We start from the raw sequence: 13,001 nt of genomic DNA, 5'->3' as shown, positions 1-13,001 counted from the left end.
GAGCACCCTGAAACAAACATTCCATGAAATTATCCAAAAAAAATTCCCTCATCAGGGACATGACCAATCAAACACTAGATATTCAGAGAACTCCTGGAAGACATCAAATGAGAAGACCAACTCCTAGACACACAGTAATTTACTAACACAAAGTAGGTATAAAATAAAAAATCCTAAGGGCAGCCAGAGAGAAAGGTCATACTACATGACAGGGAAGACCAATTAGAATAGCAGCAGACTTATCAGAATTATCTATAGAAACAGTACGGGCTAGAAAGTCTGGAGTCCAATCTTCAAAGTTCTCAAAGATAAACAATTCCAGTCTGAAGTCCAATCTTCGAAGTCCTCAAAGATAAACAATTCCAACCAAGAATTTCCTACACCCAGTTAAGCTAAGCATCATCAGTGATGGAGAATTAAAATTTTTCCCAGACATTCAATCCCTAAGAGTTTATGCTGCCTCCACACCAACGCTACAAGAAATGCTTAAGAAAGTATTAAACACAGAAGAAAGAAAAAAAAAAAGAACAACCACAATCTTCCCAAGAATACAGGAAAATGATTGAAAACACACATATACATCAACCCAAGTATCAAAAGAAAACCAACAAACAAATAAATAAACAACAATGACAAACCCTATAAGAACCCCTGACAGGTATAAACTCTCACATCACAATAATTAGCCTGAACATGAATGGACTAAATGTACCATAAGAGATAAGATAAGCAAGTGGGACTTCATCAAACTGAAAAGCTTCTGCATAGTCAAAGAAACCATCAAGAGAAAAAAGAAGACAGCCCAAGAAATGGGAAAAAATATTTGCCAATTATATACCTGACAAAAGCCTAATATCTAGGATCTACAAAGAACTCAAACATGCCAAAAAGAAAAAAACAAACAGCCCCATTAAAAAGTGGGCAAAAAACCGGGCTCGGTGGCTCAGCCTATAATCCCACACCTTTGGGAGGCTGAGGTGAGTGGACTGCCTGAGGCTGCGGGTTCGAGACCCACCTGGGCAACTTGGCGAGACCTCATCTCTACAATAAATCAAAAATGAGCCGGGCGTGGTAGCGCATGCCTGTAGTTCCAGCTACTTGGAAGGCTGAGGCGGAAGGATCACCAGAGCCCAGCAGGTCGAGGCTGTGGTGGCCGGGAGCGGCCACTGCACTCCAATCTGGGAGACAGAGTGAGACTCCAACTCAAAAAAAAAAGGGGGCAAAAGATATGAATAGACATTTTTCAAAAGAAGACATATGAGCAGCCAACAAATACATGAAAAAATGCTCAGCCTCATTAATCATCAAAGAAATACAAATTAAAACTACACTGAGACACCACCTAACTCTAGTCAGGATGGCCATCTTCGATAACTCAAAAGACAACAGATGCTGGAGAGGATGCAAGGGAAAGGGAACACTTCTACACTGTTGGTAAGAGTGTAAACTAGTTCAGCCTCTGTGGAAAACAGTGTGGTGATTCCTAAAAGAACTAGAGATTGACCTTCCATTCAACCCAGCAATCTCCCTCTAGGATTATGCCCAGAGGAATTCAAATCATTCTACAAAAAAAGATACCTGTGCACATAATGTTTACTGCAGCACTATTCACAATAGCAAAAACATGGAGCCAAACTTGCTGCCCCTCAAAAGTAGACTGGATTAAAAAAAATTGGTACATATACACGGTGGACTATTACACAACCATAAAGAAGGACAAAATTATAAACTCTGCAGCAACTCAGTTGAATTTAAAGTCTGTGATACTCAGTGATAGAAACAAAGAACTGAGTACCACATGCTCTCACTCATTGGTGAACCCTGAACAATTCTCATAATAATAATACAAGAAAGGGATTGGTAGTAGTGGAAAACTGCTGGGGGTGGGGGCACACTTCATCAATAAGGGTACCTGATCTCAAACCAGGTGACGTAGGGACCAAAGTTAGGCTCAAACTTTACCTGTACAACGACCATTTGTATACCTAACCCTGAACTATACCCCACATCTTTAGAATAAAAAATTTTTTAAAAATTTAGCCAGTGTGGTAGTACATGTCTAGTAGTCCCAGTCACTTAGGAGGCTGAGGTGGGAGGATCACTTGGCCCAGAAATTTGAAGCTGCAATAGCCATGATCATGAACTGGCACTTCAGCATGGGCAACAAAGTAAGATCCTGACTCAAAAAAATAAATAAAAATAAAATTAGTAATTATAGCTTTATTATAATAGTCAAAAACAGGTAGCACCTAAACATGCAAGAGAGAGAAGGAGAGAAGGAAAAAAGGGAAAAAGACACAGAGAGAGTGTGTGTGTATATATGGGTGTATGTAGTAGTTTACATAAATGCTTGCATATTTATAAAAGAGTCTGGAAAAGTACACATAAATTGTCAACAGGGTCCATTTGGAGCATGGAGAATAAAGTGGAAACTTGCAGATTTACTTAATAACTGCAGCAGCATTTGTTATTTTTTAAACAAATGTGCATTACTTTTTGTTTTAGATTACTATCATTTTTTTCTTAAAACTAGCTGTTAAATTAACAAAGGTAAAATGGACTCATTGTAAAAAAATATATAGATTAGCCACAATGGAATACTAGTGATAAAAATCCTGTAATTGGCAATAACATGGATGAACCTGGAGGACATTGCATTAATCAAGGGACAGAAAGGCAAATACTGCATGATCTCCTTTATATGTGGAATCTAAAAAAGTTAAACTCACAGCAGAGTAAAATGGTGCTTCCCAGGGGCTGTAGGGTGTGGAGGGGAGATGTTCAAGGGATACAAAATTTCAGTTAGATAGGAAGTATAAGTTCAAGAGATCTACTGTACAACATGGTTACTACAGTTATAACAACATACTGTATTCCTGAAAATTGCTCTAAGAGAGTAGATTTTAAGTGTTGTTGCCACAAAAATGGTAAATACGTGAAGTAATGTACTATTAGTTAAATTATGCCATTCCACAATGAATATTTTTCAAAATATTATGTATACAATAAACACAATTATTTGTCAATTAAAAAAATAAATTTAAAAATGTTTAATGAGAAAAAAATACAGATTAGCAAAGACGAAAATAAAAATCATACACAAATTCATCAATCAGAGATGGCCATGGGCAAATCAGAGATGGCCATGGCCATGATATGAAAAATAATTCTTACCTTTGTAAGGTGTCCCCACAGTTGTTGCATATACATTCTTTTCATATTTCTTCAAACGGTCTTCTAAATTGTGAATCTAAAAATAACAAATAATCAAACTATATCATATGATTCATATGGAAACCATATGTAAGAAAAAAGGATTGCTGTAGATTTTTTTTTTAATACTTTAGAGAGAATACAGGCAAATAAAATTAAAACAAATGGTTTCTTAGCTATGACACCCAAAGCACAGATAATAAAAGAAAAAATACATAAGTTGGACTTTACTAAAATTATAAATTTGCGTGTATCAAAGGAAGTGAAAAGACAATCTACAGAATGAGAGAAAATATTTGCATATCATACAGCTGATAAGGGACTTGCATCCATAGATTAACCACATTAGAATACTACTCCGCGGGAGGAAGGGGAAAAACAGAAAAAAACAAAGAATAGTATTCGAACTTTAGTAAAGAGCACTTTCAACAAAAAAAGACAATGCAACTGAAAAAAGGGCAAAGGACTTAACAGACATTGCTCCAAAAAAAGACATACAAATGGCCAACAGGAATATGTTCACCATCACTGGTCATTGGAGAAATGCAACTTAAAACCATGATGAGATACCACTTCATACTGAGTAGGATGAAAATAATAAAAAAATAAGTTGGTGAGATGGAGACACTGGAGCCCTTATAGTTTGTTGATGGTAAGGTAAAATGGTACAGCCACTATGGAAAAAAGTTTGCCAATTCCTCAAAAGTTAAACATAGAATTACCATATGATCCAGTAATTCCACTCTTGTGTATGTACCCAAAAGAACTGGAAACAGATGTTCAAAACAGACTTGAGCACAAATGTTCCTAGCAATACTGTTCACTAAAGATAAAAAGTGTAAACAACCCAAATGTCCATCAACTGATAGATGGATAAACAAAATGTAGTATATCCATACAATGGGATATTATTCAGTCATAAAAAAGGAATGAAGTATTGATCTACGCTACAACATGGATGAATCTTGAAAACACTACACTGAGTATAAAAAGCTAGATATATTTATATGAAATATCCAGCATAGGCAAATCTATAGAGACAGAAAGTTGCTGGGGGTTGAGAGAAATAAGTCATGGGAGTGACTACTTAATGGGTATGGGGTTTCCTTTGAAGGTAATTAATATTCTGAAACTAGATAATAGTGATGGTTGCACAATACTGTGAATGAACTAAATGTCAATGAACTGTATACCTTAAAATGATTAAAATGGTAACTTTTAGGTGTATCTTCTACAATAAAAATAACTAACAAAAATTGTTATGCTAGAATAGTTTTAAAGATCTGAGGAAGTTAAAAAAATTTTAAAGCAGTAATCTTGAAAATAGATGGAAAAAGTTAAACCACTAAGAAACAAAAAAATTAAGTAACATTGGGACTTAGTGCTTGTCTTCATGAAATTTTCAAAACTACTATGAAAATCTTCAAATATATTCAAAGAAAGTATAGTTAATGCCTATATACCCATCCATCACCCAGGTTCAACAATTATAAGAAAATTTTTTTGTCTGTAGAAATAAGCACTGAAAAATCCCTGGAGATTTAGCCTTCAAACTCAACCTTGTAACTTGAGTCATTATCTCTCCAGAATTTGGAAAAAGACTTTCCTAAAGATTATGCATCACATATACAGATGTGTGTATATTGTACATCCATAAAGGTGTGCACACATGGTCCCATTTAAATCAAATTATGTATACTGTCCATGGATAATATATGGACAACCATACTGTATTAGGCAATTTAACCACCTGGAAAAAAATACCAAAGATTGATGTCAATATATTTTTCCTCTGACAGAGACCAAAAAAATCCCTGCTTTTTAGATTTAAAATATTACAAATTATACAAACACAAATTGTTATCCAAAATGTTAAGCACTAGAAATAAAAGAATTCAAATGTTCTTGTTTAAATATATGTGGTCATTAATTCATAGAGATAGCCTCTAGTACTTTTGGGTTTAGACATAAAATTTTCTGTGTAACGCAAATAAATTTCTAAGCCAACTATTAAATCAGTACTAATTCCATTGCTTTTTTAAAAATTAGCAGAGATTTAAGTGCACGCTAACATAAATTTAGTTTAAAACAAAAGGGCCAAACTAGGCCTATACCTGTTCTCGGAACTCTTGCTCTTTCAATTTTGAATCACTGATCAGAGTCGTCTTCTGTGCTAGTTGTGTCTGAAAAAACAAAACGTCAGATCTGAAATGCATATGGGTTTCATTACAGCCCAGACACATTTCTGTACTGCTTGTAAATTTTTCCTTGTTCAAACAGTCTCCTAATAAAATTTAAAAAATAAAAATAATAAAAACAAAATTAAAAATTAAAAAGTCTCTTCATGTTTCAACCTATAACGGAATGCTCCTAAAATGCACAACCTTCAGTCAAATTCAAAGAAGATCTCATCTTACCTGTAGCTCCATAATTGTTACCTGAAAATGGGAAAAAAAAGTAAGTGTATACAATAAAATCTGGAAGTAAAGAAACAATAAAAAAAGCAATAAGAAGGAAATAAGAAGTCAGTGTTATAGACTCAAGGGAGTGGTCATACTTGAGGTAAGGCAACATTAAATATATGCTTTTAAACAAATGATCTATTTTGTTACATAAAATATACTCTAAATACATACAAATATAGGTAAACACAAAGAAAAAAACCTGAGGGTCACCCATCAAACTTCTAACAATAATTACCACTTGGGAAGGGTAGGTGCCCACTTAGGAGGGTTTTATTCTCTATAATTTCTGTACTACCTGATTCTTTTACAACAAGAATATGCTTGTATGTTATTCGTAAAATTTTAAATAATTAAAGGTATTAACATCTATTTAAAGCACACAAGCTCTTTAGGAAAATTTCTAAAGCACTATTTGTAGGAATCCACTCTGAGCTATAATCACAAATTATTTTTCATGAAATGCAACACTGGCATGCAATTTAAGCTATCTAGACAAATCAAAGATGCTCAAGAAGGGAAAGGATAAAAATTCATGAAGAGTAAAATTTAAAACATTTTTCAAAGTAGAAATAAAAATTAAGGATATTTTCTCTCCTTTGTACATAAAATAAAACTCAGAAATTCTTCTGAATTTTAATTTCATGTTTCAATACTCTATGGCATCCTAACACAGGTCAAAATGCCACTATATGCAACATTAAAGCATATTTTGATATTAGGAAAAAGTTCATGTGAGGCAGTGAAATACATCTATTTGCTCATAGGAAGTACTATTTTATAGTATCTGAAATATTCAAGCACTGACTAAAACTTAAACAAAACTAACTTAATAGCTATTAAAGAAATAGAGAGGTGGGTTCGGTGGCTCAGCCTGTAATCCCAGCACTTTGGGAGGCCAAGGGGAATGGACTGCCTGGGCCCACGGGTTCGAGACCAGTTTGGGCAAATTGACGAGACCTCGTCTCTACAATAAATAAAAAATTAGTCAGGCATGGTAGCACACGCCTGTAGTTCCTCCGGCTACTTCGAAGGCTGAGGCAGAAGGATGGCTGGAGCTCAGCTTGGCTAGAGCTCAGCAGATCGACACTGGGGTGGTCGTGAGCGTGACACTGCACTCCAGACTGGGCGACAGAGTGAAAATCCGACCGAAAAAAAAAAAAGAAGAAGAAATAGAGAAAATGGTCCACTTAGCTTGCTCAGTGCTTACAACTGAGATATATCTACCAAGTGGCACAGCACAGCAAAGCTCTTTATAAAGGCCCTTCTCTGCGTTATGGGAAAGTGATTCATGTAATTGGCAATCTAAAAATTTGTTATCTGGTAACTGAAATTCTGAAATGAATCCTCTTCAGGATAAATTAATGAACAGTGTCCACCCACTTTCCCATTACCCTCATGGCTGTGCTGTAAAAAGACCATCCTGATGACTTAGAACATTTTGGGAAATAGAACAATACAGTTTCAGCCTTCTCAAACTGTGGATACACATTTGTTGGGTGCACAGCAGGACAATAAGCCACAGAGTAACCATGGTCTAGCTTTCATAGTATCAATTTTACTTAAAACTGGGATTATAAAAAATGCCTATAATTCTCTTTGAATTCAGTCCAATTTTCCAAAATCATCTCATTGCATTTGCATCTGATTCATTAACCAAGAAGAAAGATAAAAATTGTTTTTCCTAATGGTATAGAACTAAAAACACTTTTATGTGACTACAACTAAGAATATATTATAGAGTAGAATATAATGTTTACATGAATTTTTAGCACAAAATCTAAAAATATCACACTTGCTATAGACCATCTTTGGCTATGCCCCAAGGTTATAAGGTTCAGTTCACTCTGCTATTTCTTCCATACAAAAGACTGAGAAGTCTGGTAGATTGGGTTTAAATCCCCACTACAACATCTTTGGTGCGAATTCAAATACTTTAACCTTTTTGAACTTTAGTTTCACTGTCTATAAAATGGAAGCAAGACTCTCTCTCTTGAAAGATTTTTGCTAGGGTTATATGAGATAAATATGTATGTGTGCTAGCAGGTGAGTCAAATCACAGAAATAACAATGTTTTCAAGAAATGTGTTGTTTACTCAAATTTCTCTCACATTATCACTGCCAAGGTTCTCCTCTTGCTCTAGCTTTTGCTGGTATTTCTTCTCCAGCTCCTCAAGTTGAGCCTGCAGGTTCATTACTTTTGTAGACATTTCTTCTTCACGAGCCTTTAGGACAAAAATATGTGTTAGTTAAAAAAAAAAAAAAAAAAAGCAAAAAACACATTGTGTTTTTCTCTACATGGTGTAGAGAAAACTAACTCTGTAGGACAAGCAGTTTCTGAGATACACACTATTGTTTGTATCTTAATCAATGCACTCTAAGCACTTTCCTTCATGCTCCACTTTGAACTCCAAGTCCTTTTCAATGCTGCTCACTATTCCTAGGGTATCATTTTTCCCACCCTCACTCCCTCTGTCCTCAACCCAAACAGCTCATCAAACTGTTTCTTTCCCCTAAAGATTCAAGCAACAATTAGGTGTATAACAGAACTGCAATATCAATCTTGCACTTTAAGATTTCAGCCTTTTCTATATTGGAATTTTATTTCTAGAAAATACTGATATTTTCTGTCAACCTACGAAGTTGACTTCACAAGATGTGAAGTTTGATGGTTTTTTTGACCCCTTTGGATAGGCTATATAAATAATCAAATGGTCCTTTGTCCTAGCTTAGCAAAACTGCCCATCTCCTTTATATCTGCCCCCAAACCACACCAGTGGTTCTTTGGGGTAAAATGTCCAACTAAAATCTATTTTTGAAAAGAAAAAAAAAGTTACAGCCCAAAATGTTCATAACCAACATAATGCTTCCCTTTGCCCTGAACTTTGCAAAAAACAGACAAGGCTGAATTAGAAAAAGTAGTATGTGATTTATTGGGCCAATGATCCTCATCCCATTTGGCATATAAAAATTGTCCTTTCTTCTGTTTCAACTGCCTTGGTAAAAGGCTGCTGACCATCCTTACATTCCTTCATTTCTCTTGGTAATTGCCATGATTTATTAGACAGAGGAGCCCACTCTCCTCACCCCTAAAAATCTTGCAATAATCTCTGTGCTAAAAGAATACTTGGAATTGGAAAACTGATCTGCTTTAAGTAATGAAGACAAGTGTTTGCTGAGTAAGAGACTTCACAGGAAAAACCACCACAAACAGGTATCTGATTTAACAGACACTGACCTGCTAAAAACAAGAAACATCATTCTCAAAAACAAACAAAAACAGATAGTTAGACCTCACGGCAAAAAATAAGGCAACAAACCACAGGATACTTGGAAAAATCTAATTTCAAATACTACTTGTCATTAAACTGTCTCTCAACTAAGCAGAGAGTGTAGTAAGTCTCCTTAGATATCTCGGGCAGAGGCACACATTAACCTGGCTTCCGCATTTAAAACACCATCAATCAGAAACTGTAAATACGTTACTGCCCTCTGTCTTGGTTTATTGCTTTTATTCTACCATAGCATTTACTGTGTGGTTATCTGTGTCAACGAAGTATAGTCTCATTTGAAAGAATCCCCTCTATAGCTACATAGTTAGACCCAAATTCTAATATGACAATTAGCTGTCTGACATTTCCTGTGACAGCTGTGAGATGCCAATCTAAAGGAAGCCCTCTAAGAATTAAAAAAGAATCCTTGATGTGATATTTCTAATTTAAGAAACAGTTCTATAATTTTCTTTGTAAATGTTTCTAGCCTTTAAAAAAAAAGTATTGTTACTTTGAAGTAAAAACAGTAAGAAAAACTAGTGAAACTGAATCTTTATGCATAAACATGAAGATTATGTTTTAAGAACTAGTTATACCAAAGCCAAATCACTAAAATACAGATATATTAAAAAGAAGCCAGAGCTGTATCTAATGTAGCTTTGGGAGTTCCTCTCCTAGTAAGGCTGCCTGAGGCTGGGAACAGGCTGTCTATCAGCTCCCATACTTGTGAGTACCAAGCACTTCTTTGATGTCACCGTATCTGCTTCCCAAATGAATTCTTCCTTGCCTACAATGTGTCACCTCCTCCAAATGTACCAAGTATCTAGTATGTGCCAGGTGCTAAGCTAGAGTCTCAAGTCTAGAGATGAACAACAAAATCTGCCCATAAGATGCTTATGGTCTAGGGGAGAGAACAGATTCATTAATACATTCCTGCACATATGTGTGTATGACAAAAATTACATGTACTAAGTAACAATATAGATGAGTATCAAAGGAACACAGATGCAAGTAATTATGTTAAAGGAATTTGAAAAAAACTAGTAAGTAAAAAAACTATAATGTAGAAAAGTATATTCAAAAAGCTGTCTTTTGCGTAGGAAAGAAAAAATAATAATAAATTTCATTTTTGCCTCTGTTTGCATAAGGAAACATTGGAATATTACATAAGAAACTGATGCTTGCCTGTGGAGGAAGAAGGGGGAAAGGTCGCAAAACACAGTGAATAGAAATAGGTACCATTTTCTTTACAGATATACCATTCTCCAAGTAGACTTTATATTATGCTTCAAAATATTATTCTAAATAAAATTAAAACTTTTTTTTAGAAAAGGTTGAGAGATGGTAACACCTGCATTAATTCATGAAGCTTGAGAATGTGATTTTAAGCACACAGAAAAACATATGCAAAGGTAAAATATGGAGAAGAACAAGTTACAGTTGAGTTTGGCTGCAGCACAGACTGAACTGAAGGAGATATCACTGGGAAAAATGGGTAACCACTGCACATAATTAGGAGAGAAGTAATATGACTATACCTTTGTTTCCAAGATAGAAGATAACTCAGAGAAACAGATGAATATGTTAGGGGGAAAAAACTGCAGCAAGGGGACCAAGTGGGATATTAATACAAAAGACCAGACCAGATGAAAGAGGGCAGCCAAGACTCTGGTAGAAGCAGTAGAGTTACAAGGAGAGGAACAGGCAATATGATTCAATTAAAAACTACATCAAGAGAGTATGTTGGATACTGTGCTGGAGATACAAGCAGATTTTATGTTCACACAGGTTTGTGAAGGCATATGTGTGAAGTGCTTAGTGAGGTAAAAGGTGGGACTCAAGGATGACAAAAGTTCCCAGCTTCTTCAGACAGAGAAAGAATAAGAATGTTACCTAAGATAGAAAATCAGGAAAATGAAATGTCTCTGTGCTCAAATTTGTTATTAACAAATCACAGAACTATTTTAATAGATGACAAAAGTATTCTACATTAAACAATGCTATCATTCTACAATGCATTTCTACAAAGCATTCTACAATGTCATTAATAAGACAAATCAACAGGCAACCCCCTTGGGTCCCCTCCCACCGTGGGAGTTTTTCTGTATTCTCAATAAATCCTATTTTCAAAAAACAAAAAGACAAATCATCAATCTGTTAACAGCTTTCAGAAGGGTTAAAAAATACTATGTAATACATACAAATCCCATTGAAAATGGGAGAATGGTAGAGAGTATGTCTCAGAATCAAAGCAATATGGTGTTTGCTGAGAATTGCTAATATGCCTTTTTAGTTGTAGTGTTTGCATTGTTTTAAAAAAATTTCAAGACAGAGAATGTATTTGGGGTGTTTAAATGGAGATCACCTATTTAATTATAAAGTCAGCCCTAATTCTGGCAGTTAAAAGTCTAAGCCTACACTATCCTATACAGTAGGCACTAACCTGTGGCTGGTGAGCATCTAAAATGTGGCTGGTCCAAACTGACATAAAATGTAAAAACATCATGAATTTCAAAGAATATATATAAATTTTACACTGACTACATGTTGAAAAGGTAATATTTTGACTATATTGGGTTAGTTAACATGTTATTAAAAGTTCACCTATTTCTTTTTACTTTTGTAATGTAGCCACTAGAAAACTTTAAAATGCAATTTAGTCACATTTGTAGCCTGCATTACATTCATTTCTTTCTTCCTTTTTATTTTTATTTTTTTAAAGAAACAGGATCTTGCCCTGTCACCCAGGCTAGAGTACAGTGGCAATATCATAACTCATTGCAACCTCGAACTCCTGGGCTCAAGGGATCTTCCTGCCTCAGCCTCCTAAGTAGCCAGGATTACAAGCACATGCCACCAAGCCTTACAAAAAAAAAAAATTGTAGAGACAGGGTCACACTATGTTGCCCAGGTTGATTTCAAACTCTTGGCCTCGAGTAATCCTCCTGCCCTGGTTTCCCAAAGTGCTAGGATTACAAGCATAAGTCACTGCAGCCTGCCAGCATTATATTTCAAGCAGACGGTGCAGGCACCAGGAATAGGAAGGAGCTTGGGGAAGAGTCCATGACATTCCCTGGCCCATGTTCCATTTCCTGCGCACCTGCTCGACTACCACAAGCCTGAAGCTTGGAGGACAATTTCCTTAGTTTCCCTAAATATCACAGATTTTCGAAGAGGAAGGATGCCAGAGGGCTTACTTACAGGTACCTATCTTCCCGCTCCCTCATCCCCCCAACTACAGAGGTTTGTCAAGACCCTGGGAAAGTCTACCATCTGCTACTCCACTCATCCAAAGACAAAAGAGTAGCTAATAAAAAGGAACTCTAGAACTGTGGCACAGTTTATTCCTAGCAAATGAAGCTCCCTGATTTAATTATCAATGATGAACAACTGTTTATTCATGATAAACAATTCCAAGTTCCTTTCTTAGGAAGAACTTCTTTCTCTATAAGGTAGATGAAGTTAATTTTAGGGAAATTATTTAACTACACTGAACTTGCTTTTCCTTCTTCCAACAACAACAACAAAACCTAGAAGACAGAACTAAACTAGATTTAATGTATCTTCCAATTCCAATATTCTCTAGACATTCAAGAAGTAATAGTTTTTTTTTTGTTTTTTGTTTTTGTTTTTGAGTTGGAGTCTCACTCTGTCACCCAGGCTGGTGTGCAGTAGCACACTCACAGTCAATGCAGCCTCGACCTGCTGGGCTCAGGTGATCCTTCTGTCTCAGTCTTCTAAGTAGCTAGAACTACAGGCACATGCCACCACACCCAGCTAATTTTTATTTTATTTTATTTTATTGTAGAGATGAGGTTTTGCCAACTTGCCCGGGCTGGTCTTGAACCTACGGGCTCAGGCAATCCTCTCACCTCAGTATCTCAAAGTGCCGGGATTATAGGCATGAGCAACCTTTCCTGGCCAGTAACAGTATTTTTTAACACTTACACACATATATACTCTATGAAAGCACAAGAAAATGTGAAATTATCTAAATATTTTCAAAATGACATTTAAAGCTCAAGAATGACAGTAGCATTTATAGGTATGTGTC

The 13,001-nt window shown here is 35.6% G+C and overlaps 1 protein-coding gene across 4 annotated transcripts in view; it reads right to left on the bottom strand.

Annotated features, from left to right (window-relative positions):
• Positions 1 to 13,001, bottom strand: part of GOLGA4 (golgin A4) — a 117,547-nt gene that overhangs the window by 22,927 nt on the left and 81,619 nt on the right. For 3 of the 4 annotated variants that reach the window (XM_021714042.1, XM_008061267.2, XM_021714040.1), the window contains 4 exons: positions 7,787 to 7,900; positions 5,631 to 5,651; positions 5,328 to 5,396; positions 3,175 to 3,250 (listed from right to left, as the gene is read on the bottom strand). In XM_021714042.1, the coding sequence (XP_021569717.1) occupies positions 3,175 to 3,250; positions 5,328 to 5,396; positions 5,631 to 5,651; positions 7,787 to 7,900 (280 nt within the window). The remainder of the gene's footprint in view (positions 1 to 3,174; positions 3,251 to 5,327; positions 5,397 to 5,630; positions 5,652 to 7,786; positions 7,901 to 13,001) is intronic. The other variant, XM_021714041.1, reaches the window with a different exon arrangement.

The sequence above is a fragment of the Carlito syrichta genome, unplaced genomic scaffold, assembly GCF_000164805.1.
Source record: "Carlito syrichta isolate Samal-C Ts95f unplaced genomic scaffold, Tarsius_syrichta-2.0.1 Scaffold305170, whole genome shotgun sequence".
NCBI classification, from domain to species: Eukaryota; Metazoa; Chordata; class Mammalia; order Primates; family Tarsiidae; genus Carlito; species Carlito syrichta.
Note: the sequence above shows the minus strand (reverse complement) of the source record. Positions and strands in the feature narration are given on the sequence as shown.